The 25,015-nt window shown below is 41.3% G+C and overlaps 1 protein-coding gene across 1 annotated transcript in view; it reads left to right on the top strand.

Annotated features, from left to right (window-relative positions):
* SND1 (staphylococcal nuclease and tudor domain containing 1) overlaps nucleotides 1-25,015 on the top strand; it is a 431,795-nt gene that overhangs the window by 249,673 nt on the left and 157,107 nt on the right. Inside the window, exon 14 of the mRNA XM_037167720.2 lies at nucleotides 2,745-2,817. Coding sequence (XP_037023615.2) covers nucleotides 2,745-2,817 — 73 coding nt within the window. The remainder of the gene's footprint in view (nucleotides 1-2,744; nucleotides 2,818-25,015) is intronic.

The raw sequence follows: 25,015 nt of genomic DNA, 5'->3' as shown, positions 1-25,015 counted from the left end.
CAGTCATAAGTATGAAAAGATAATCTTTGAAGGTTTTCCCAGAATTAATACCTGAATGTAAATAAGTGTCTGATAATACGTTTTTTAGAAACAAGGTAGATCATAAACTTTTTTTAAGACTTAATTTTAAAGAATTCTAGTTTGTTTGTTTTAAAATGCCGTATGTACACTATTATCTGTGGTTTTTGGTTTGAGGCGTTATGTTTTTTCCCTTGAATAGCATGCTGAATCTTTCCAGTTAAGTCTTGGATTTCTGCCTGTGGCACAGAGCTACTTTGGAGTCACAAAAGAAAGCAGAATTTTAATTTATCACCTTACTTCCTTTGCCTGGAGAGCCTCTGTTTTCGAACTTAACTGCCCAGTTCTTTTCTCCTTCATAACATGAGATGCTTGCCAGCCTCCAGGAGAGGTCACAAGTTCAGCAGTGCCCTCACACGCTGTCTGTTACGGGGCAGGTCCATTTATTTCACTTGTCCTTGTTGTTAGAAGATGAGGCTGCAAGCAGTTTAGGCCCCCAGAGGCCCTGCAGAAAGCTTAGTGGGCCCGGCTTTGCAGGCAGGCGGCTGCCATCAGGGTGGCTGTGCACTTGCCTCGCCTCGGAGGCTCTGTTCCCCCCAAGGCAGTTCCCTGGAGTTCACGGCAGCAGAATGGGGGGGGGGGGCTGTTGGTGGCAGGGGATGAGTTTGAGCTCTTGTTGGATTCCAGCCAGCGGTTTCCCATATAAACCATCCAATGGTCCTCTCCTGGTAGCTTCTAAATCCCAAGGGACTGGGACAAACCCTGAGAACCAGCCCTGGTCCATGATCATTAACAGGCTCCTAGAATGAGAAATCATTGGACTAAATTGTAACAAGGAAGAATCTGACCTATTTGCAATTTCTAAAGCTGAAGAAACCCTTGATTCAAGTTCAGGAGTGAGCTCTGGGATTCAAGGAACTTGGAAATGCCTTCTTTCAGTTAGCAGTTCAGATCAGAGGGAGTATATGATATTTTTTTTCTTGTTAACTCTGTATTTTCATATCTTACCATCATCATGGAATGAAAACCAGATAGTAAAGGAAACATTTGTTGTTCCTGAACAGGAAGAGTTTTACATCAGTTGGGTGAGAGGCAGACACCCTGTGATTCCATCACAGGAAGGGTAAGGAGTAAATGGTGATGGCCCAAGTATGTAAGAAATATGACAAAATATGACTGTAACACAGGAGCCCAAAGCCAGGATCTGTTTTGAGTGTTTGTGATACTCTGGAAAAAACCACCCGAGGACTAGCAGGTGTGGTCATGCCATTTACCACTCGAGTGACAGGGGAGGGCACCAACAGCGGCAGGTCGGAGTGAGAGCGACCTCCAGTCTGAGGCTCGTTTAAAGGGTCCCAGGGAAAGGCAGCTGGGTCCGGGTTGCACAAACCTACATGTGGCCTGTGGCTACGTTACTTCAGTGTGCACGTGCAGAAGGAAAAGGTCGAGAAGCAGTCACCAGACAAGAAGACATTCCCAAAAGGAGATGAGGAGGGAGTTACAATCCACTCCCAGAATAATACACATTCCTTCTGGCCCATGGCAGTCTGAACAGCCCTCAGTCGAGGTTGTGGGGAGGGCCATGTCCACTGACCCCACACTTTTCCACTTTGCACCAAACAGCATTCACCTCATTCGATTTATGAGTTTGATTTAGAAAGTTAAGACCTGAAAGTAACCCCTGCAGGGCAGTGTCCTCTGTTGCTGGTTATTTAGTGAGAACTTGGTGGGAAGACTGTAGAACTGTGGTTGTTAGGGTGAGGGCTTGAAATATTGACCCCAGTCTGGACAGTTTTCACTCTCTGGAATCCAGAAACTCTAAAAAGGCTGGTCCACAGGGTGGGCACACCCTTGAATCTCGGTTCCTCATTCTCCAAACTCAGAAACGTTCCCTGCTTGGGTCTGCAGACTGGCAGGACACAAGAAGGTCTTATCTAACAGTGTAGTGACTTGAATGATTTACCCATCAGTTTTTATTCACCAGTCCTTCATTGTTACATCAGCGATATACCCAGTGATGCTTAGGCTTCTGTCCCTGTTACCATTCAGAGAATTATGAAATAAAAAGTGGGAGATTGGAGCAAACCAACCGATGGTCAGATGTGTGACAAAGTCCCAAAGTCCCCTGCTAAATCCACTGTTATTACAAACTGAGACTGATTGAAAATGAGGTTTAATGTCAGTTATGTAGCCTTTGCTAATTTTTCCTCTCCCGTAAATGGCTTTTCCATACAATATTGCTTCATTCACAGCAACTTTTTTTTTTTACCTGGGAGGAACTTATTTCCATTAGAATTGGAACACTGGTTACATATTTTGCATTTTAAATGTTTCATGTGATTAAACACAGAAGGAAACATTATTACTTCTGTTTCCTAAGATCGTACTCTTCTAACTGATTCTGTTATGCCTGGAACAATGCCTCTAATTTGGAGACAAGTTCCGGGAGCTCTCTGACTACCAGGCTCACTGTTAGCTGAAACTAGCAGCCACGTATGGATAACTGGGTTCAGGAGAGCAGGTTTTTCATTTCCCTCCACCAAATACTCTTGCAGAGACTGGCTACTCAGTCCTGTACAGAGTGTACAGGACTCTGTGCAGTCTGTGGACTTTGCACAGTGAATGGTAGACCCCTACTTGAGTGACCTCTCTTCTCACCCTATTTTCCCACCCTTCTACCCCTTCCCTCTGTGAGTTGTTTTTTAATCGGGTTTTTTCTTCTACAGAGCTATTAAGAATGGCAAAGGATTGCATAGCAAGAAGGAAGTGCCTATCCACCGTGTGGCAGACATATCTGGGGTGAGTCGTGTCCCGAATAGAGCCTGTGTGGCTCAGGAATCCCAGGAGTTTAGCTGCTGATTCACCAAAGTACTTCAGCTGATGTGTTTTCTGTAGCTCCTTTGTTTTCAGGCGTCGAATGTGAATTTTTCCAGGGCTGTTGCCTGTGCATCTATAGAGGTACTGTTTTATATTCTGGAAAGGCAGAATTGAAACTAGGGCTTACACTTAACCTCCTATCTTATCACCTGAACTGTCACTGTGTTGCTTTACCCTTTTTTAATTATTATGACTTAGAAGATATTTCTTTCCAGTTATATTAAAATAAAATTATCTCGTAAAATCCCTGTTTAATTCTCACTATGACTAGAACATCTTAGTGGGAAAAGGTCAAGTACAGATTTTAGGACAAGTTTAAGGATTGTCATTTCCTCAAACTTCTTTTTTTCTGAGGTTGCTTCTAAGTGGGAGAAATGTGTGAGCATCCTTTGAGCTAATGCATGTGGATGCTCCAGAAGAACAGAAGACGATACACTTTTGAGCTCCCAAAAGGCTGTGTCTGAACAAATGTTCAGTGGTTAGGACTCTACCCTTGCACAATTATGATCTTTTGGCTGAATAGATATCTTTGTTAGTTGGGAGGGTTTATTCACTTATTCAGCAGGTATTTCAGTGCCCTTCAGTGTGCACCGAGACTGTAACAATGAACAAAACGATAAAGTCCCCACATGCTGCATGTGGGAAAGGGAGACAATGGCAAAATCAGGCAGCAGCCATTGCTATAAAGAGAAGTAAAATCGACTAAGGGAGGATGGTGAGCAGTCGAGGTACTGATTTTGATCATCTGCCCAGAAAAGGCTTCTTGGTTCATTAGTTCACCCTCTGTTCCTATGATACACCATCCATTTCAACTCCCATAGTCATTGATGGTTAGAGAGGGGATTCAGGTCATGTGTGTGTAGGGAGGACCATATAGCCTGGGGGTGGTGACAGAGGAATGGCTAGTAAATCTTAGCGTGGACTCTCAGGAAGCTTGCCTTGGGTACCAGGAAGTAAATACAACTATAAATAAAAAATGCTAGAGCTCAGCCTAACGCACAGCAGGAATGAAATATAATATTGTATCTTCCTGTTAAATATTGTCTTCCCAAGCTGGCTGAGACTTTGCCTGATGTTCCTTGTGATTGCACATAAATGTCTTGCCAGCTCACCTTTGCCTAGATGTAGTAGTAGCTTGTCTCTATTAAGCAGTGGGATTCTGTTGAGCTTTTCTTTCTCTGTGGCCAGTTACTGCAGATTATAGATTAAACATTGTTACCTACATTAATTGGACTTGTGTCAAGAAGTTGTGCCTCTCTTAGTGATTGAGATATATTGATATACATTCTTCATAGCAGAGAGTTCTCAGCAGTCCACAGACCTGTTGTTAATGGCCTTTGAGCCACAGGTGACTAAATTGTATCTGCTTGTTGTTGACTGTGGATGCTATCAGACCTGTGGCTTACCTTGCTGAGTTACAATGTACATATATTAATTTCTGTATGTGCCTGCTGTGGCATTCTTAACAGTAGTTCCCTTAGTGTCGTTTTTTTTTGGTGAAGATGTTGGAATAATCGAAAGGCTCTTTTTTGGCTGTTCAGCTGCAGGGGGAAAGTTATATATACCTATTTCGGAAAACACAATGATGATTCCTCTACATTCGGGCCAGATGAGCCTAAGTTTATAATCCAGTGCCTTCTAGAAGCTGAATGAAACCTTGGGGATGGCGCTTTTTTTTTTTTTTTTTTTTTGCCTGTGGAGTTCATTTTCTTTCTGAGATTTCCCACTGGCAGCAGGGGGAAGTCCTCAGCTGGCTTTCTGAGGCAGATGCACACTTTCTTCAGGAATGTCCTTTTGGCACCTGCCAGTATAGTTTCCTAATGATCTTTATTGCTACCTGTGCATCTTATGCTGCCTCCAGCCTTGATGCATTTTGGCATTTTCCTATTTTTTTGGTAGCAACGGGTTTGCCTTCATAGTCTTCTTCAGTTGTGTGTGTGTGTCTGCGCCCCTACCCCTATCTGTAGCTCAGTTTCATGCATATCTTTATTCTCTTTTCTGTATGGGTTGAAGAATTGGTTTGCTCTTATGTTTTTAAAAAATAAATGCCAATTAAGTCTACCTCAACAGGTAAATAAAAGAGAAAGATTTAAGCAAGTGAAAGTGAAAAAGCTTTCATTTAGATAGATGTCAGAATGACCTTGTCTACTTTCATCACACATTGTTCATCTTAGATTGGTTTTCCTTCTCTTTTCTCCCTTCCCCTCCCCTCCCCTCTCTTTCATGTCCTCTATAACAGATCTTTCTCTTCCCCTTTCAGCCTTCCCTTCTTTCTGTCAAAGTGTCATGTTAAATACACGTGTGTTGGGTGTCCCTTGTGCCGTTTAAGTAACATATATCTGTTTCCAGCCTTCTGAAGCATGCTGGTGACTAGCGTCTGAGAGATAGGTAGGCATATGGGTGCCAGGCAGGGAGCTTACAGCCAGATGAAGACAAAACACCTAGAGTACGGTCCATGGAATACACACATATAATAGTTTCACAGGAGTCTCTTAACCTTTTTGTAATGTTTAAATGTGTTCCTCTTTCTCCTCTTTTCAGGACCCCGTCTTTGGTGAGGCTGACAGTACATGTGCACTGTACTGCCGAGACAGTTGACCATGAACTGGTGCTTGTGCAGAATACCACTTCCCCTTAGTAGACACATCCTTGGGGGTTGACAAAGGGTGGGGCAAAATTCACTAATTATCATATTTGAAAGTGGATACAACTGTAAACCTACTTTTCCTTCACCCTGTTTTTATAAGCTCCTCACATTTTGTCTCCTAAACACCCTCAAGAAATGTGGTGTATTATATATCATGCTTTATGAGATAAATCAACAAATTACCTACAAAGTTCTAGTTTTAATGGCTTCTGGCATTTAGTGTTGAGTTTCTGCCTCACTGTCTACATCTCTTCTCTTGTATTTTTAAAAAGGATTTCAACAGGTAAGGGTCAGAGTGTGTTAAAATGCCTCGTATGGAGACTTAGTAAGTGCAAGGCGCCTGGCTGACTTCCCATGGTGCAAAGTCAGTGACCCAAGCACAGGAGTGAGAGGATGGCTGCCTGTTTTGGCAGGTGAGGTGCTGGCCTCTTTGGTGATGAAACAAGCAGGCTTTTTTATGTCTGTTCATTGGCTTTCCCTGGGACTGCACTGGTCATTTTTTGCTACTAAGTAAGTGTTCGTTCTCATTCATTCATTCTCTCTCTCTTTTATTTAATTTACTTATTTTTAGAGGGAAGGGAAGGGAGGGAGAAAGAGAGGGAGAGAAACGTGGACAGGTTGACTTTCATATTGTGCCCCGACTGGGGACTGAACCCACAACCCACGTGTGTGCCCTAGCCGGGGATCGAACCAGCGACTTTGCGCTTCGTGGGATGGTGCCCAACCCACCCACAGCGGTCAGGGCTGAGTGTGTTTTCTGACTCTGTGTTCTGCTATCCCAGTGGAGCCTGTTACATCCCTTTCCGTATTGAAAGCTCAAAAACTGTTCTGGTGGCTCCCAGTTGTGGTCTTGCTTCCCGTTTGCCTGTTAGTACAGATGATTTTTGACGTTAATGTCAACTTGGTGTTTTTCCATAAAGTACACAGCGTCTGTGTAATGCCAACTGAACGAACCCTACCTTTTGGCCAGCGCTTTTTAAAACTTGGCTCTTCAGCATCTTTTGCACCTGTTTGCAGGGTAACCACTAAGGGAAAACATACTGCCAGTCTGATTATTTGAATCCTGAAGAAGTTACTAGTTTCCTTTAGTTCTAATTTTCCAAGGTGAAGGAAGTGGGTATTACAAGTCCTAGTCATTTGCTTTCCTAATTAATCATCTGTCCAGTTTCCTTTAGGCCGGGATTTTCCTATGAATGTGAAACCAACTAAGAATTTAACTGACTTGGTAGTGGATGTGATTAGATTTGGAGGATGGTTTCTGTGGTGACTGGTTCATGCCATGCACCCACAGTTTCATTATTAGTGGGTTCTTTTTTCCCTGATCCTGTCTCCACCCCTCACCAGCACACAAAAAGTTGGAATGTGCATGTCAGTGGACTATAAGGCTGTTGCTTATCTTGGATTTATTATTGTTTTTCATGGAGCCTGCTCTGTAGTAAATACAGTCTCCTGCAGATAGAGTGTAAAAGAGGCAACAGAATGGACCCGGTGCATGGCTTACCATTGTTCTGGTAAACCAGACAAATCAGTTGTAGCTCGGAAGTGAGAGAGCTCCCCCTTCTCAGGTCGCAGCCAGCGCCCCCGCGTCCCACTGCACCTCCCCGCACGCCTCCCTCTTCACCGTGGTCAGTGGCAGTGAGTGGAGGGGCCGTGCTGTCTCTTCCACTCGGCCTCCATTTCCTGTGGTGTCTGTTCTTTCCTCTGGTGCACGAGGAGTTACAATGTTTGTTTGCTGACAGCACTGTGAGAAGAGAGAGCCAAACCAGCATCCTGTCCCCTCCAGTCGTATTTTTCGGTCCCAGAAAGGGCCAGGTTCCTAGAATGGGGTTGCACTTCTCTGAACACCTGCCTTTGTGTGATGTTGAGTCCTGACAATTTGTCTGCTAATTTTGCTCTTTTTTCTTCTGTTCTTCATTCCTTTTTGCCTTTAAGTCCTTGTGTCTTTTTCCCCTGTTAACTGCTGCTGTGTTCACTTGAATATTGTTTTCTTTGATCATGTTACGTACTTTTTTGAAAGCTCTATCCATGCCTGATTTTAGTGGAGATGCATAGTATTATCGCTTAAACCATGGCCTGAAGTGATCCAAGGACTAGTTCTGGGGGTATGGAGTCAGATTTTTGGGTCCCTTTTATTCCATCATATCATGAAGTGAAGACTTACAGGGTTGACTGGTGAGATTCAAACTTATAAAGGGTGGAAGTATTAAGTAAATAAATAGGTAGGATTTTCTCTGGCATCTCCTCCTGACCTCTTCCTTCAGTTCCTGATTTTTCAGTGCCTCCTTGAACTTGAATAGCACCATTCTCTTTTCCTCAGGGCACTTGAAGCAGTCCTTTCTATAAGAGATTTGCGGACCTGTACAGAAGTTATTTTCCCATTCAGTCCTAGTGAGTTGGGCCTCAGTGGAAGAGGTTGAAATGTTATTTTTGGCTTTAGAGAAGTAAAAAGTAGTTGGCCCAGTATGTCTGAACAAGGTATAAAAGCACCACAACCACTCAGAGGCTTTATAAGTCAGGTCTGTGTTCAGTTGCAGTTTCCCCTGTGTGTCTTCAGGCCTACGTGGTTAGATTGTCTCCTTCTTGTCAGGTAACCTCAAAGGACCTGTCAGCTAGCTACCTTTCTAACCCCTGGTAACTTGATGGCACAAATGCGCCTTTCCTACTTGTTGTTTTGTTCGTTTTAATGGCACCTCCCTCTCTTCCTTTCCTTCAGCCTAAAATCACATTCTAATGCCCCTTTGTGCCAAACCCACAAAGTCAGTGCCTGTGGTTCTGCCGTTAGGTTTCTGTGACCTGGAAGGGTTGCTGAGCTCTGGGGCTCCATTCACACTTTAACCTCTGGGCCTGTGGCTGGGCTGTGCATTTGCTACCGTGGGAAAATCCCAGACGAATCCTGCAAGAGCCACTCACTGTCTGCTGACTGTGCACTCTGGAGCCGGCATCATGTGCTCCGTAAATACGACGGGCCCCTGCAAGGGAGCCGTGGTTAGTGCTAGAGGTGGGTTCTCATGGTGGTTTCCTACATGCAGCAGCCCAAGTTTTTGCCAGTTTAGGGGAAGGTATTTCTCTGTTTTGTTCTTTCTCTCCCCAGCTAAAGGTTCTTAGACTGCCACGTGTAGCTCACTGACTTGTTCTCACAGCACAGAAATACGCACTGTACCGCACCCTGTGGTGCAAGGCACCTGTGCTGTGCATAGTGGCCGCTACCCTGAAAGTTTCTCTCAGGCTCTTTTCATTTCTTTCTCCTTTGCCTGTCTTTCAGGCTCTCGCCTCTCCTCCCCTGAGCCCTTTTCCTCCCATGTCCCTTCCCCCTCTCCCCAGAAAAGAGTCGGATGTTGTTAAGGAGACCTTGATCTTATCGTAGACTTTGGCTCTCCTCTGGTTGCACTCTCTCATGGTTGCAGGCATTGCTTTATCATCTTTTGTCCATAGTTCTTTCAGCCTTAGGAGTCCCTCGTGGCCAGTTCTCGTTTTGTCAGGGTCTCTTGTTCGCGATCCCCAAAACTAAGTGTAGGGATATCCTCTTTCATTCTAAAGGGAAATCTAAAAGCATTTATGCTTTCCATGGAAATAGGAAGAGAGAAATATATCTTTATTAGGTCGAACATGTTTCTGAATGGAGTCTTGTGAAGATTGTGTTTCAGCATTTACCGCAGTTAGTAGTGGTTGTGTCCAAGCACCTCCTTTTACATATTTAACCCATTTTTCAACTGAGTCCTATTCCTTTTGTAAGTTTTTGCACTTTAAAGTACTAAATTTAGGACTTAGTCTCTCCCCTCTCTTATTAGGTGGGATTGGGAAAAATCGTTACAGACTTTGCACCTGGGGAGGTTGTTGGACACCCTTTCATTGGAATACTGGGTACCGCCTAGTGAACCCTTTGAGTGAGGTTCACTGAATTTTTTTTCTTTTAAATGTGCAGAAGCTTCTGGTATGCATTTTTGAGATAAATGACTTTATGCCTAGCCAGATCTGTATTTTATCTTCACCTGATGACATGCTTATTGATTTTAGAGAGACAGGAAGGGAAGGAGGGAGGGAGGAAGAGAAACATCAGTCAGTCGCCTCTTGTGTGCTTCCCGACCCAAACCTGCGATCCAGGCAGGTGCCCTGACCAGGAATTGGACCTGCCCCTTTCTGATCAGGACAGCACTCCAGCAGATTGAGGCACAATGGCCAGGGCTGCTTAGTTTTTTAAATTTAACTTGTGAAGTCCTCGTGGTAATACAGTGATTCCTGTTTGTGCAAATGTGACCCCAGATAGATTTCTGCCCTATAAAAGAAATTATTTCAAACACTACATTTTGAATACTCTGTAGTTTAGCTAAATTCACTTCAGCATTCCTTGTTGCCTATATACATAGATGCTTGTTCTTCAGATTCGCCTTCGAATCAGTTGTAATGTCACTCTGGCTCCCTCACTAATTTGTAGGTTAAAATAAAATTTTTGACCCGTGTTTGTTTTATATTTGTATAAAAGCTGAGGTTTTACTTGTGTGAAAAGTACCCTTTAAGAGGAAGCAATTGCAGAAACGAGAAGTACAAAAACATGTATTATACTGGGCAGTGAGAGATCCTGTAATTATGTGTTTTGAAAATCTTCGTTTTATTGTCTCTTCTGTACCTGGAAATGAAGAGTCGTTTGGTTGTGAAAGTTCTTTAAAAAACAAACCATTCTAAAGTGAATTATGTGTCTTTCACCTGCAGAATGCCCGATTCCATGCCTGTCCCTTACTCGGTCTACCTTTGTTCACTGACAGGCTGTTACTCAGGAAAATTCAGACACACTGTGGAGTGAGGTGGAGGTGTGGGACCCTGCAGGCAGGGTCCCAGCTCTGCTGCTGGCGCCTCTGAAGACGTGCTTCATCTGGTGACTTGCCTGAGGTGGAGCACTGTTAGAGACAGTGATTCTTTATTTGTTGCTTCTTATAATAAGACATCTTCCCAAAATAGTCAGGAGGTTTGATACATCACTGTAGTAAATTCTGTGTTCAGGGAAATTTTCTATCACAAGTGTTTCTGGTTTTGTTTGTCTCTCTTGATTCCTCATTTCACTGTGACTTCACACACAGGAGTTCATGCACCCGAGCCCCCTCAGAAACAGGGTCCCAGCTTTCTTTTAAGTGTCCTGAGGTATAGTGATTTTTTTTAAACTCTCTTTATTCAATGAAAGGAGAAAGGAAATTGAGGGAGTCCAAGAGCATTTTTTCCTAAAGTGGTGTCTGTTTCCAAAGGAACTTGTCTCTGGGAGCATAGATTCTTCTGTCGCTGGGCTGTGCTCTTCGGTTCCCTTTCCCGTTCTCAGGGTGCGTGTGGGTATTGTTCTGTGACTGTTTCGCGCCTCCAGTGTGGTTCAATGAGCCCATTACGGGCATGGCTGAATGAATGTTAGGGTATTTTGAAGGCAGTTGGTAAAATTGCTGATTCCCAGATTCAGGTGTGATTGGGTTGTCTTAATCTCTCCCATGGCTACTGAGTGATGTGATAAAATTTGAAATATTTATGCCTAGCCTCTGCTTTGCTCTCCACTTCACCATCATAACACTACCTAAGTCCTGTATTGAACTCATTTTGTCCCGTGGCTATTGCTTGTATAAACACCGCAAAGTAAGTCATTTTATTAACATAGACATTCCACTTGCTTGTATTTTAAGGCTTTATTTAGCATGCCTTAAATATTCCCTATAGAATTCCTTAAAGATTCCCTATCTTCCCTATAGAATGTGTTTTACAAAATGTTGGGCACTCCTTGCAGTGTTGATGTCCAGCTGAATAGCCTTGAATTGGAGCTCTGGTGGCCCTGGAATTTCCTAGTAATTCTGTGTCTCAGTTCCTAAGAAAATGGTGTTCTCAGGAAGAAATTATAAAGTTCCTAACATGATATCAGAGTTGGAGGGTGTCTGAGAGTATAAGTTATTATTGAAGTTTGACTGTGGAGGAAAGCCTTGGTGCTGTGATAGTCCATGATTGCAGCATGCCCAAGTACTTCATCCACTGTCGAGACTCTTTTCTCCTATATCCAGTTTATCCCACGATTTCAAGTTCTCGTTCCAATGACTGTTGTTAGCTAGCTCTTTTTGAGTAGTATTTCTTCTCGAATGGCTGACTCTTTTTCTCTCCTGACCATGCCTTCATCCTTCTCCAGGGCATTACTCCTTCCAGGCAGTTTCCCCTTTTTGTCCTCACTGTCTTCTGATCATCCCTTTCTTCAGCATTTATATAAACACTTATTACCATGATTTTGCACTTGTTTGAGGTATTGTATTGATTGGTAACAGTTTTCAAGTTGACGTGTGTGCACCAGTTTTCCTCACTGGTTTCTCAACAAGGAAGGGCATCTTTTGTTTTATCGCTTTAGAATCTGGTTTAGATTCGACTTGCCGGATGATGATCTTAAACAGTGTGATGCTCTTTGGAAAAGCATGACCCTGGCTCCTAGCTACAGGGTTTACTGTGGCAGTAGAAACTAGAAGTGGACAGTGGACAGTGGACATATTTTCTAGATCAGCGATTTTCAAACTTTTTCATCTGATGGCCAACATAAACTAATTACTGAAATTCTGCAGCACACCAGAATTATATTTTTTGTCCACCTGACAATAAAATTAGATATAATTTTGATTCATTAACATGGAACAGCTATTGTGTTAGCTGTTGTCTTTGTAGTTTTACAACCTAAAGGGGAAAAGATCAGAGCCCCTGAGTAAATAGTTGGGTATTGCATGTTTTAAAAATTGTTGTGACACACTAGTTGAAAATTGCTGTTCTAGAAAATAGTAGCAGTATGGAGTCATGATTATTAGCATGGGCTCCAATATTAGATCACCCAAGTTCAGATCCTTGCTCTGTTGCTTATTACTTTGTTTCCTTGAGGAAGTTATATAATCTCTCTGTGCCACACTCTTCCCATTTGTGAAGTTAATAATAATGATGGCCCTTACCTCATCAGATCTGTGGTGTGATTCAGTGAGTCCATACGTAACTGTTGACATAGTTGAGAGCTCAGCAGAGAGCAGCAGATCGCGTGGTGGTGGTTATCATTCAACTGCTGAGCGCTCTGCCCAGCACTTAAGAACTCCTGTGAATGATAGCTGCCATCACCATCAGTAGTATTTTTGTTTCATACTTTCTTCAAGTCCCAAATCCCGTTCCTCCCTCTGCTGAGTTCTGTAATTGCCTCTTTATCTCCCATTTGGTATTTAACGTATACTGTCTGGCTTGTTTTTGAAATTCATTTTTCATGTTGAGTCAGTGAATGAATGATCAAACAATATGTACTTATCAGGAGAGTATTATATGCCAGACACAACGTTGGGTGTTGAAGATAAAACATTAAACAAGACATACGAAGTTCTTACAGGGCAAACACAGTTCATTATGTAATTACCATTGTGATAGAAGTATTGAGTCCTGTAAGAGTATATACTCAGGGCCATAACTTATTCTCTGTAGTCAGAGAAATTCTTTTAAATAGTTTTAAAATGAGTCCTAAAGAAGGGGTTGGTTAATGATGAAACTCTGTACAGGGGGGTCCTAAGAGAGAAAACTGCTTGGGTTCAAAAGGAAGGCCAGTGTTGCTACAATGTGGGGCTAGTGATGGGAAATGTGACAGTCAATGATTGAAGCATTTGCACTTTGTAGTCCCTGATAAGGATTTTGAAACTTGTCTGAAGAACAATGAGAAATCATTGGAATGGAATGGAGTAATTAGGTCATCATTTTATATATATGTATAATATCTTCCTACCCTCCCCCATCCCCCTTTCTCGCTGCTTTGTGGAGATAGACTTGAGGCAAGTGTGGCTTTAGGCTCTACTGGTTAGGGGGGGACATGGCAGTGCACTGTGTAAGGACTGAAGGGCGGCTGGAGCAGGGGTTATGACAGTGGGTATGCAAAGATGTTTGAGATCCAGATCGGTGGTAGAACTGGTAGGACTTGGTCTTTGCATCAGGGGTCAGGGAAAGGGAGTGAAACCAGCTGTCACATAGGAGCATCCTGTGTGTCTGCGTACGAATAACAGTTGATGATAGTGCTGTTTTCTCACATGGTAAATACTTGGTGGTATAGATTTGGGAAGAAAATTAAGAATTTCTGGACATGTTAAGATTGAGATACCCGGGAGCCATTCAAATGTCCTTAGCCCAGAAAATTGGCGCGGGCTTTATTCATGAATTTAGTACTATTTGGATTATTAACAGAGAAGAGCCCCCAGGTCAGAGCCTTTGTCTCCAAAATTTAAAGATCATATATAGGGAGTCACTGGCCAAAGAAACTTAAGAGCTTCCTGGTCTGGCAGAGCTTCAAATGTAAGGGTTGACTCTGTTGCATCCAGGTTGAGACAGGGGAAGACTGAGAACTGTCCAGTGGATTTAGTTAGCTATAGGGGTTACTGGTGACCTTAGAGCAGTTTTTGTGTAATGAAGGGGGGTGGGGAGTGAGAGCTAGATATCTTCCCAACTGGTTTATCCCCAGGAAGGTTCACATCTCTGTCTATCAGTTTCAGAAGTTTTCTAGCAATGGTAAATGGATAGATACTTATGATAATTGTGTCTATGGAGTTTTCAATGACTGAGAAAGCTTTAGAGCATCCATAATTAAACTGTACTGGTGGAGAAAGAAATGACAATGATCTGAAAGCCTTCATTGAAAAAACAAAGTTATTCTGTTATCTTGACCAAAACTCTGCTGTCACTCATGTATTCTGAGGTATATGGTTTTTCACTGATAAGCCAGATACTTAGACATTCACTTCTAAGAACCACAATACCGTATTCACATGTGAGTACATCATACCAGAAAGTCACACCACACGGGGCAGGGTTAAGTCTACATTTTTCCTTACAAAGAATTCAATTTCCAAATATACACAAAATACTATAATTCTAACTACGCTTTTCTCTGAGGGTAATTTCATTATGGTTTAAGCATGGCTTCACTTTTTTTTTAATGTCTACATGGAATTCTGACTAGTTTTTATTAAACCAATTTCTAAGCCCAGACATGGAGCTCTTTACATCATGCTGCTTCCTTAACTAGGAACACACATTTCTTCTTATTCTTGTATCATGCAAATTAATGTGTGATCTTTGTTTCCCTCCCATTGTCAACATTCTTTTTGGCTCTGAGCCATAATTATCTAAGTTAAATTTTGATTCCTAAGGAAAAGTGATGCTTCAGGAGGCCAGCATCATCAGTGCCGTAGAGCAGTGCACTTCGATGCTGGTTTGTGAAGAAATCAGGGGACAAATTTCACATCCAGTTTCAAGTTGAGATATTTTCCAAGTCAGTTCACAGACTTTATTTCAGTGTCCTTAATATTTATTATCTCAAAATATACAGAACAATGATAAAGAATGAATTTACTCTGGAGAATGTAGGGCTTTCAAACACTGCTGAGACATTTATCTGACTGTAAGTGTATCTATCTAAGCAAAGCTGAATGAGCGCTAAATGTTAATCTCTTTTCTTTTAAAAATAAAAACTTACTTTTTTTTTTTTTTAAAGATTTTATTTATTTATCTTTAGAGGGGAAGGGAAGGAGAGAGGGAGAGAAACATCAATGTATGGTTGCCTTTCGTGCATCCTCTGCTGGGAGCTGGCCTGCAGAGAACCGGCCTGCAACCCCAGTATGTGCCCTGACTGGGAATCGAACTGCAATTGTCTGGTTCGCAGGCCCACGCTCAATCCACTGAGCTACACTAGCCAGGGCTAAAAATAAAAACTTACTTTTTTAACGACCAATTTTCTGTCAGAAGTTTTGTTTGAATACATCTGATACAAATAAGACAGAAAATAAAATCATTTCTACCACCACCATCAGAAATTTTTCAGTAAAAATACATCTTGCCAAAACGGGGGGGTTTTAGTTTTCATTTTTCTCTCACCCACCCACCAGTCCCCCTCCACTCTCTGGCTCCTTTTTTAAGTGCTTTTTCGGTGCATTGAACAGTGTCTGGCACATAGTAGGTGCTTAATTGCTTTTTTCTGTTAATTAAATTTTTTCATGTGAATACTCTTGAACCATACTAGTAGTCTGTCTTATTAATGTACTATAATTTTATTTAATCAGATTTTTGTTGTTGGCTATTTTTGGTTGTTTGGATTGTATTTTTTCATAAACAACAGTGATTCTTTCAGCTAATTCATAGTCTGTCATTATTTTCTTAACAGTTCCATAAGGAATATATGCTAAAGGGGATAGCATATGGATTTGTGGGGTTTTTTTAATGTCATCATTCTATACATCTTTATTGAGTAAAATGATTAGGTTTCTTGTTTGATGCACTTGATGTTCTTCAAAACACCAACCATCTCTCTCAATTAGTAATAAATATCTACTATAATAGCTGTTATTTTTCTTCATACCTCAAAAACTAGAAGTTTGTTTTCCAAATTTTATATTACATTTTTATTAACTATAAAAATGTAGGGTTTAAAAAAGAGTAGTTAGACATAATAAAACTTTTATCTCAGATTTATTGGACCCAAATGAACATAACTACAGGTGACAAATGAATGTTCATAATACTTTTAGGGGATGTGGACATTATTTTAGTTATCTAACCTTTTATGATATTTTGGGGTTTTTTTCTTGGTTACAAGTCCCTTGCAGATTTTTTTTATCCTTTTCTGAAGTTGTATTCTTGTCTCACTTGGGGCAGAGGTTAGCATGACATCAATTTCCTCACTCCTGAGTTCTTGATTTACCCATGAAATGAAACTTGTGCTTCATCAGATTGTCTTTTAAATTCTTTACTCTGCATATATTATTTTAGTTATCTCCCAAGTCATTTTCTGTTTCTGTAATAAATTCTCACCTATTGCCTGTAGAGCCTTTGAAAGTGTTAAAAATTGCTCTAAAACTTCTTTAAAAAATAGCATTTCAAGCCTTTAATTATTATTTTTTAAGCTATTATTCACATACTTTTAGAGTGAGGGGAAGGGAGGGAGAAAAAAACAGAAACATCAGTGTAAGGTTGCCTCTCACATGCCCCCCACCAGGGACCTGGTCTGCAGCTCAGGCACGTGCCCTGACCAGGAACCGAACTAGCAACCCTGTGGTTCACAGACTGGCACTCACGGCACTGAGCCACACCAACTAAGGCTCCTTTAATCACAGCCTTATAATAGATACCCAGAGCAGTAGTAGACTTCTTAATGTGCCTTGTTCTATATTCTTTCTGTTACCTACCATGCATAAGATTTTTTTTTAGACCAGTCTTGTGTCCTTGTCCCAGAAATGTTCAAATTGTTTATTGTGATACAGTCCTACACAACTTAACAGTGGGGATCCCTTCTGAGAAGTGCGTCATTAGGCGATTTCATTGTTGTTCAAATGTCAGAGACTGTAGCTATGCAAACCTAGATGGTCTGGCCTTCTGCACACTGACGCTCTGAGGTGCAGCTGTTCTATTGCTCCTAGGCTATAGGTCCGTCCAGTATGTTAGTGCACTTAATATCATAGGCAATTGGAACACAGTGGTTAATTTGCATATCTTAACAAATGTAAAAATACAGAGTAAAAGATAAAAAATGGTACACCTGTCGAGGGAACGTACCATGACTGGAGTGCGCAGGACTAGAGGTTGCTGTGGGCGAGTCAGTGAGTGAGTGGTGAGTGAATGTGCAGGCCTCGAGTATTACCATACTTGTCTGTCGACTTTATAAATGCTGCACAGTTAGGCGACACTAAACAATAAAACACAAGATTAAATCAAGTGCAAGAGAAAATGATGCAATCAAGAGATGGTAAGCACAAGACATATGAGGCTACTATTGGCATAACATAGCATATTTTTTTACAGCAGACTATTTTGTATAAGCAGAAAGAGTACACTCTAAAATAATGATGAAGATATACTGTAGTAAATACATAAACCAGTAGCATAGTTGTTTATTATCATTATCAAGTATTATGTCCTGCACATAATTGTAGGTGCTCTACTTTTCTACAGCTGGAGGTGCAGTAGGTTTGTCTACATGAGCATCACCTGAGTAATGCTTTGCAGCATGAAGACAACTACAGTGTCACTAGGCAATAGGACTTTTTCAGCTCACACCATCATACATGTCATCTGCCGTTGACTGAAGCATCATTATACGGCGTTAACTGTATTCCTGTAATAACTCATTGTTTGTTGGAGCATCATCCTGTACACCAAAAGGTCGCAGGCTCTGTCCCAGGTGGGGCACGTATGGGAGGCAGCCAGTCAGTGTCTCTCACTTCAGTTTTTCTCTTCCTCTCGCCCCCCTTCCTCTCTTTCTCTAAAACTGATAAATATATCCTGTAGTGAGGATTAAAAAACCATTATTTGATTCTTATAAAGGTAACAATATAGTTGTTAAATGGTCTCTTTCTGTCATCATTGATCATATTTACCAGTTTAAAATAGAAGTGCCACTTTTAACTATTTTCTTATCAACCTAATGATTTATTTGTTGTAAATTAAATATCTACAAATTGGATAAATTACATGTTTTTAGAGAAATATTTAGTGTGAAAAAAAATTGAAGGTATGCCTTCCGGTGCATTAAGCTCCTATATCTCTTTCTTACTTTCAAACTGGTATCCCTGAATCACTATCTCTTATGTCTATATTTTTTAATAATTACAATTTAGGTTCATAAAAAATGTTTTCTTGATATCATTACTACAGTGGCCAGTGGTATCCAAAAACACAGAACGTATTTCTACGCTGATGGATAATGAAAGGAATTTATCTTTTAGAGTCAGAGTGGTCATAGGATAGTCTTTCTACAGAATAAAACTGCAGAGCCACTTTATATTTACTTACCTGACCTCAGAGAGATAAAACATTTTATCCATGAAATGGGAATGGAAGGTTGTTTTGTTTTGTTTTGTTTTGTTTTTTTAAAGGAAAAGGGTAGACCAAGAAAGTGAAAGGCATGGACTTAGGAAATAACCCAAGACCAGGATGTGCAGGGAATTTCCAAGGTTTTGGGGAAAGGAACGCCCAGGACGTCTGCTGCCAGCAGCCCTTACAGGCCGCCATGCATAAGTCAGCCAGAAAGATGGGAGTTTTCCAGGGAAGGCTATAATTTACAAAGTCATAATTTTATGAACACTAAATATCAGTTTTATAAAAAATTATGTAGTCTACTAGGAAGTTAGAGTGTGGTTTATTTGTGGAAACTTTTCCAGATCCCACAATTGTGAGCCAAAACTTCCAGGTAGTTCTGTGGACAGGCAGACCTAAGGAAGGACACTCCTTGGCACTGTGTTGGCAGACTACACACTCAAACAAAGGAGAGGAAGAGGACTGAATACAGGAAGAGCGCAAACTCGTATACTTTTTTGTAATTAGGTGTGAATGAGGGGGACCCCCAAAAGAATTTATTTATTAAAAATTGTGTATTTATTCTTACATTTTATACTTCAAAGTACTCAACATTTAATGCAATACATCTATCAAGACATTTTTATCTCTGCTCAAAAGAGTTGATTTTGATGCCTTTTAGTGCTTCTGCAGTTTTTTGTTTCACCTCTTCTACATCTGCAGCACATTTCCCCTTGAGGACTTTTTTCATCCAGGAAAGCAAAAAAAGTCATTCAGGGTGAGATTGGGTGAATACAGAGGGTGGGGCATAGTGGTCATGCTGGTCTTGGTAAAAAAATTACTGAATACTCAGTGCGGTGTGGGCAGGTACACTCACAAATCACCTATTGTAAAAGGGGCAAACATGTTGAAAGAGTCTTTAAAAAATTCACTGAAGCCAAACACAGCCTCTCACAATAGTGCCAGCTGGTGCACTGATACAGATGGGTTCCTAAAACACTCACCTAGTAGATGAGTGTACTACAAGGGTCCCACCCTCCAGAAGATAATTCTGGGGTTTTGGGGGGTCCCCCTCCTACTTCTACCCTTTTTACATGAGACGCATCACTGCGCTTGCTAAGCTAAATTTATAGTACAAAAGAAGGATTATATAGGGCATTGTGTTTCCTGTCGATAATAAAAATGTAGATTTTCCCACTAAAATACAATGAATTTATTTCTAAAGATTGAGTTGTTCTCACAGCATCATTTTAGCAGGTTAAATTTGGGAAACTGAAAGTCTTTCAGTAAAAGAATGACCTCTGAGCCTGTGTAGAATTTTCCTTTAAGAGTTGGCTATCACCTCGGCCAGGTTGGTTGGACCTTTGTCCAGTACACTGAAAGGTCACAGGTTTGATTCCCAGTCAGGGCACATACCTCGGTTGTTTGTCCCCCATCAGGGCAAGTAACACGAGGCACCTGATAAATGTTAATGTTTTTCTCTCACGTAGATAGTTTTCTTTCTCTGTGTGTGTCTCTCTGTCTCTGTCTCTCAAATCAGTACATAAATCCTCGGGTGAGGATTTTTTAAAATTTGGATATTACTTTATTCATGTAGGCCATATCACATGATTTTATGTCAAGGTAGAAAAGAAACATCAATAAGCATAAGTACTCAGCAATACTTTTTTCTTACTTTAACGTCCCCTATATAGCCACTCAAGGATCATGGTTTCCTTTAGCTGTTACCTAAGAATCGATACTTTCCTATGCTGCTTTAGCCCTTCCCCAAGGCTCTGGCAACCACTGATTTTTGTTTTCTGTCCCTACAATTTAACCTTTGCAAAAATATGTAAATGCAATCATGCATTTGAGATTCATCCACGTTGTTGCCTATGTTTTCATTGCCGGGTAATGATCCATCGTGTGAGTGTACTACAGTTTGTCCGTTCCCCCGATGAGGGGGATTTAGGATATTTCCAGTCTGGGGTGAGTGCAAGTGAATTCCAGGTCGTATTCCAGGAGTCCCTAATTTGTTTCTGTAACTCGATTTGACTTCCTTTTAATTAGACTGTTGTGATTGTCGGTCAGAATGCTACTCTGCGTGTTTGCATTATAAACACAGGGTTGTGTCTTCTCTCAGCATTTGCCAAGTCCTGGTTTCTTTTCTCAGAATTGTGTCTTGTGAAAAAGAAACAGAGGGTGAGCAAGACCAACCAAATAAAAATATTTATGGATGCCTGTCTTTTGCAGGGCTCCTGAGGGCAAGCATATTCTTAAAGTGTTGGAAGAGTTAGGCTTTTTTCAAGCCTGGTTGCAGAGAAATTATTTTCCTCCACATTTGGGACATGAAGCTGCATTTGCAGTGACATGCTCTGCAGCTTCCTTCTTCCCATTTGGGAAGCAGACCATGCCAGCTCCTTCTGCCCTTCGGTCTGTCCTTATCTTGCAAGTTTGGAAACTTTGCTCAGCCAGGCCATCCTCCCTTAATAACTCATAAAGGGGTAGAGTTAGGAAAGAAAATGGGGCTTCTGTTCTGTGTTGATTGAGCGTGCTACAGACGAGAATGCCTGCCTCCAACACTCAGGGCTTTCTTCTGGCTCAGTGCTCCGGCCACTGCCCTCTTGATTTACGCTGTGCTCCAGGGTCGCGCCCTGAGCCTGAAACATGGTTTCTCCTGCACACCTCCAACAGGAGCCTGAGTGAGCTGCCGTGCCAGCCAAGGAGGCTGAGAAACCGTGAACCACAGAGAGCACTGAATGAAAGGTTATTGATGGCTTAGCTGCACCTTTTTTCCACGTTTTCATGTAATTTTATTTGTTTTTCAGTCAGTGTTTTTATCTAGGGTTCTCTCCTGTGTTTACTTACTTCTGTTAAACTTGCACCTCAGTGAAGTTTATGGCCCCCCAGCCCCCCTCACACGAACCTCACCACGAAACATTGATTACCAGCGAGACAAGATTGGTTTCAAATTTTTTAGTGCTTTGTAATGTCGGGTATGGAGAACATTCCCAAGTGTCTACCTCCCAGGTCCCATTTACATCAAGACATTATCTTGCTGTACAGCTGGTTCCTCGCAGGGAATCATAAACTCGTCGCTTGGACCATCGAGCCTGGGCTGTGGAAAGGAGGAAGTGTGTGGAGTGATGGATGACTTTTTTTGCCTTCCTGGTAGGGGACATACTTAGGACTTGTCTTCCAAGTTTCAAGCTGCAGAAGTAATACTCCTGGTCTGGAGAGCCCTGCAAAGAGATAACTGTGGTGATGAGTTATCACCATGCACCCTAAAGTGAAAGAGTATGTTTGCTTCAGTATCCTTAGCTATTAATTAGTTCTGATCTCCACACTCTGGGTTTCCTGTACATCTGTACTTTTGAACACACAGATTTTTCTGCTTCAGTATTAAGATTGATTGAACCCACACAGCATAGTGCTCTGGAGTCCTTTAGCCTCAGGTCAGCCCTGTAAAGACAGGATTGTCTGCCCACACACGGAGAACCCTAGTTTACTGGAGTAGCCAGCACAGGACGTGGTTGTACATCCAGGAAGCTTCATCAGGTTTGATGCTCTTTCCGGTTCTGCTTCTCAAGTGCTGATGAAGTATTCCCATGGTACCATAATAAGCTCTTGCATGTATTTGTTTTTAGTTCTTTTTCCTGTGATGTTAATCAAAGAGTGATTGTGATGATGGGAACTCATTAGTGAACTTCGTTATTAACAGTTCCCATTTGAGACTTGCACATGACAATCCTGAGTGGTTAATGGTTAACTAATAGGTTTACTTCGATTGCTGTTTCCCTGTGCTGTTCTGTGTGTTGTGATGTTCCCCTCTCACCAATCTTAACTGTATCATTGCCAGATATAATGGGTATTTTCAGTGGAAAAATCATAGTATTCACTTTGCTAACATCTTGTACAAACCAACAGCCCAAACCCTGTTCCAGAATCACAGAACTTGGATCTATGTCCAGTCTGTTCTTCTAGGATGCATATTACCTGGCTGTCTACATCACGTTCTCGGGACCTTTGTCCTGTACCTACGGAAAGAATATCCTGCTTCCCCTGCCCTCCCCCATCCCACCGCAAACTTTCCCACTCTCCCAAACTTGGTAATTCATAATACTAAATTATTGTAAACGTGTATTTTCTAACACAGCAAAATATTTTGTAGATATAAGTTGCAGTCTAATTACTGGAGGGGATTTCTTTCAGGCCTTGATACATGTACCCACATTTGGAAGAGGTTTGGGCTGAAAGGACAAAATGAGGGGAGAGTAGAAGTGTGTAATTAGCCCTGGCTGGTGTAGCTCAGTGGATTGAGTGCAGGCCTGCAAACCAAAAGGTCTCCGGTTTGATTCCCAGTCAGGGCACATGCTTGGATTGCAGGCTGATCAATGTATCTCTCACACATCAACGTTTCTCTCCCTTTCTCCCTCTCTTCCCCTCTCTCTAAAAATAAACAAAATCTTAAAAAAATAAAGAAGTGTGTAGTTAAGGTGTCTTTATAACCTTACTTTCTCTTTCTAAAGACCATCCTGCTCTCTCCAGGGTCAGCGAACCTCGCTCCTGTAGGTTTGAAGTATAGATATTAACATCCTTTGAAATGAAGTCACCCCAGGCACATTTGTTGCATCATTACTTTCTCAATTTCAAGGTGCATTGAGGAGGGAGAAACATTCCTTAAAGGGATACCATCCACAAGAGCAGGTTAAATGTAGCTAATGTATCCTTAAATTAGCTTTTCTAACAGTACAGGAAAATGCTTAGTGTATAGTTTGTTTTGGAACACAGGTAATGTGAAAACTACCAGTGAAACCAAAAAGACTTATCTTCTCAGAAGTACAGTTGCCTCTTGATTATTTACAACAGCAGAGGGGAATATTGGTACAAAAAGCAGAAAGCTGTGGCTAATTTATCTACTCGGATTCTTAAAGCCTTGAGCCAGTGTAGTACCAGACAGCTGTGGCAGGTACATTCCCAGACCTCCTGTAAATAAATCACAGCAGAGAAAACCTGGGGCTGAGAGTCTCTGCAACTAGACTTGGAAGCAGAAATATTGGATCTTTAATAGTCTTACCATAAAAGGAGCATTCGGTAGTAAGTCTCAGTGTTATCTCTTAAAATCTGAGGCCTTTAATTTTATTTTTAAATACATCACATAATTGTCTAACCACTATGCGCAACACCGAAACTAATATAAAATATTAAATGTCAACTGTAATTGGGGGTGAAAAGGCCACCCAAATTAAAGTATCGACCCAGTCACTGTCAGAAAAAAATAAAAATAAGATGAATAAACATGTAACCCCTTACTCTCATCCCTCAAAAAAACAACTCTCGGAGTTTACTCCGATTGTAGTTCCCAAGGGTAAAAGTCAGCCCTGGCCCAGTGGCGCAGTTGCTTGGAGCGTCGTCCTGTGCACCAAAAGGTTCAGTTCCCATCAGGGCACATATTTAGGTTATGGGTTCAACCCCCAGTTAGCATGCATACAGGAGGCAACCAATTCATGTGTTGTACATTACTGTACATCGTTGTTTCTCTCTTTCTCTCTCTCAAATTAATAAACATATTCTTGGGTGAGGATTTTTTTAAAAGTTATTTTTAAAAATTATACACTGTGGCATTGGATACATTTGAATTCAAGTGCTGCATATTAATTTTGTGACTTTGAATAAGTTATGTAACCTCAAAAATTTGTGAAATCTTTTCTACTGTATTAAAAATAAAGTACATTTTGGAGTTTCAAATGTATAAAGAAATCCTTAATTTCACTGAATCACAGTAGGTCCTCCTTCAGGGCTATTGGAAGAGAATTTAAAATGTCATGTTAGTGACATCATATGCACTTTATCACTTGACCATTGTCCTTAAGATCCACGTGGTAGCTTCATCTCCTTCATTAGGCCTGATTTAGTCTCTGCTATACTGTTTCTCGTAATCAGGTGTCCTTATATACCTCTAATTGTAACCTTACAAAGAGACTGAAGCACATTTCTCTACTTGCACAGGCTCTTTGGAAGGTGAATCATTTAACCACATTTAGTCAGTTTCATAATAACACAGTCAAAACTCCTACTAAGAGTAATTTCTGTAGCTAAATTAGCAGGGAATGATTTGGGGCTACATCACCTGAGGGAACTTGTCAATTGGCCTTACCAGTCTTTTCATTTGTACCACTGAAACAAATATTAAAGGCTTCAAGAGTTTTTATTTTGAAAGGGAACATGCCAAGCAAAGGAAGTGCTTGAGATGACAAGGAAAGAGACATTATTGTCTGCCTGCGACTGACATCTGAAAGAGCTGACATCTTTCGGTGATTGCATTCAATTTGGTTGACTTTATAAGAATTTTTTTATTCCTAAAATCCTATCAGCTGGCTGAAATTTTCATCTTGTCCCTTAATGAATGATCTGTAGACATATTATCTTCTTCACGCTTTCAGAACATTCACCTCCAGAAGCTAAAGGAAGCTCCATGTGCTGTCTTACAGTATCGCCCCTGGAAATAAACATGGCCAGTTCTAGTAGGCCTTTAAAATTTGCTTTCATGCCGTCACTTGTCATAGTTGGCTTTCACTTCTAGTCTTTGTCATCATCGGTGGCATGTCAGAATCTCTTTGCTGTTTTCCCAGATGTTATGTCTCAAGTAGGACTGTTAAGTTATAGGTTGAGACTTAGAAGGAGCTAGAAATATGT

Source organism: Artibeus jamaicensis, unplaced genomic scaffold (assembly GCF_021234435.1).
Source record: "Artibeus jamaicensis isolate MK-2021 breed Jamaican fruit bat unplaced genomic scaffold, CSHL_Jam_final scaffold_3307, whole genome shotgun sequence".
Classification (NCBI taxonomy): domain Eukaryota; kingdom Metazoa; phylum Chordata; class Mammalia; order Chiroptera; family Phyllostomidae; genus Artibeus; species Artibeus jamaicensis.
The sequence above is the reverse complement of the archived record's forward strand: the minus strand, read 5'-3'. Positions and strand labels throughout refer to the sequence as shown.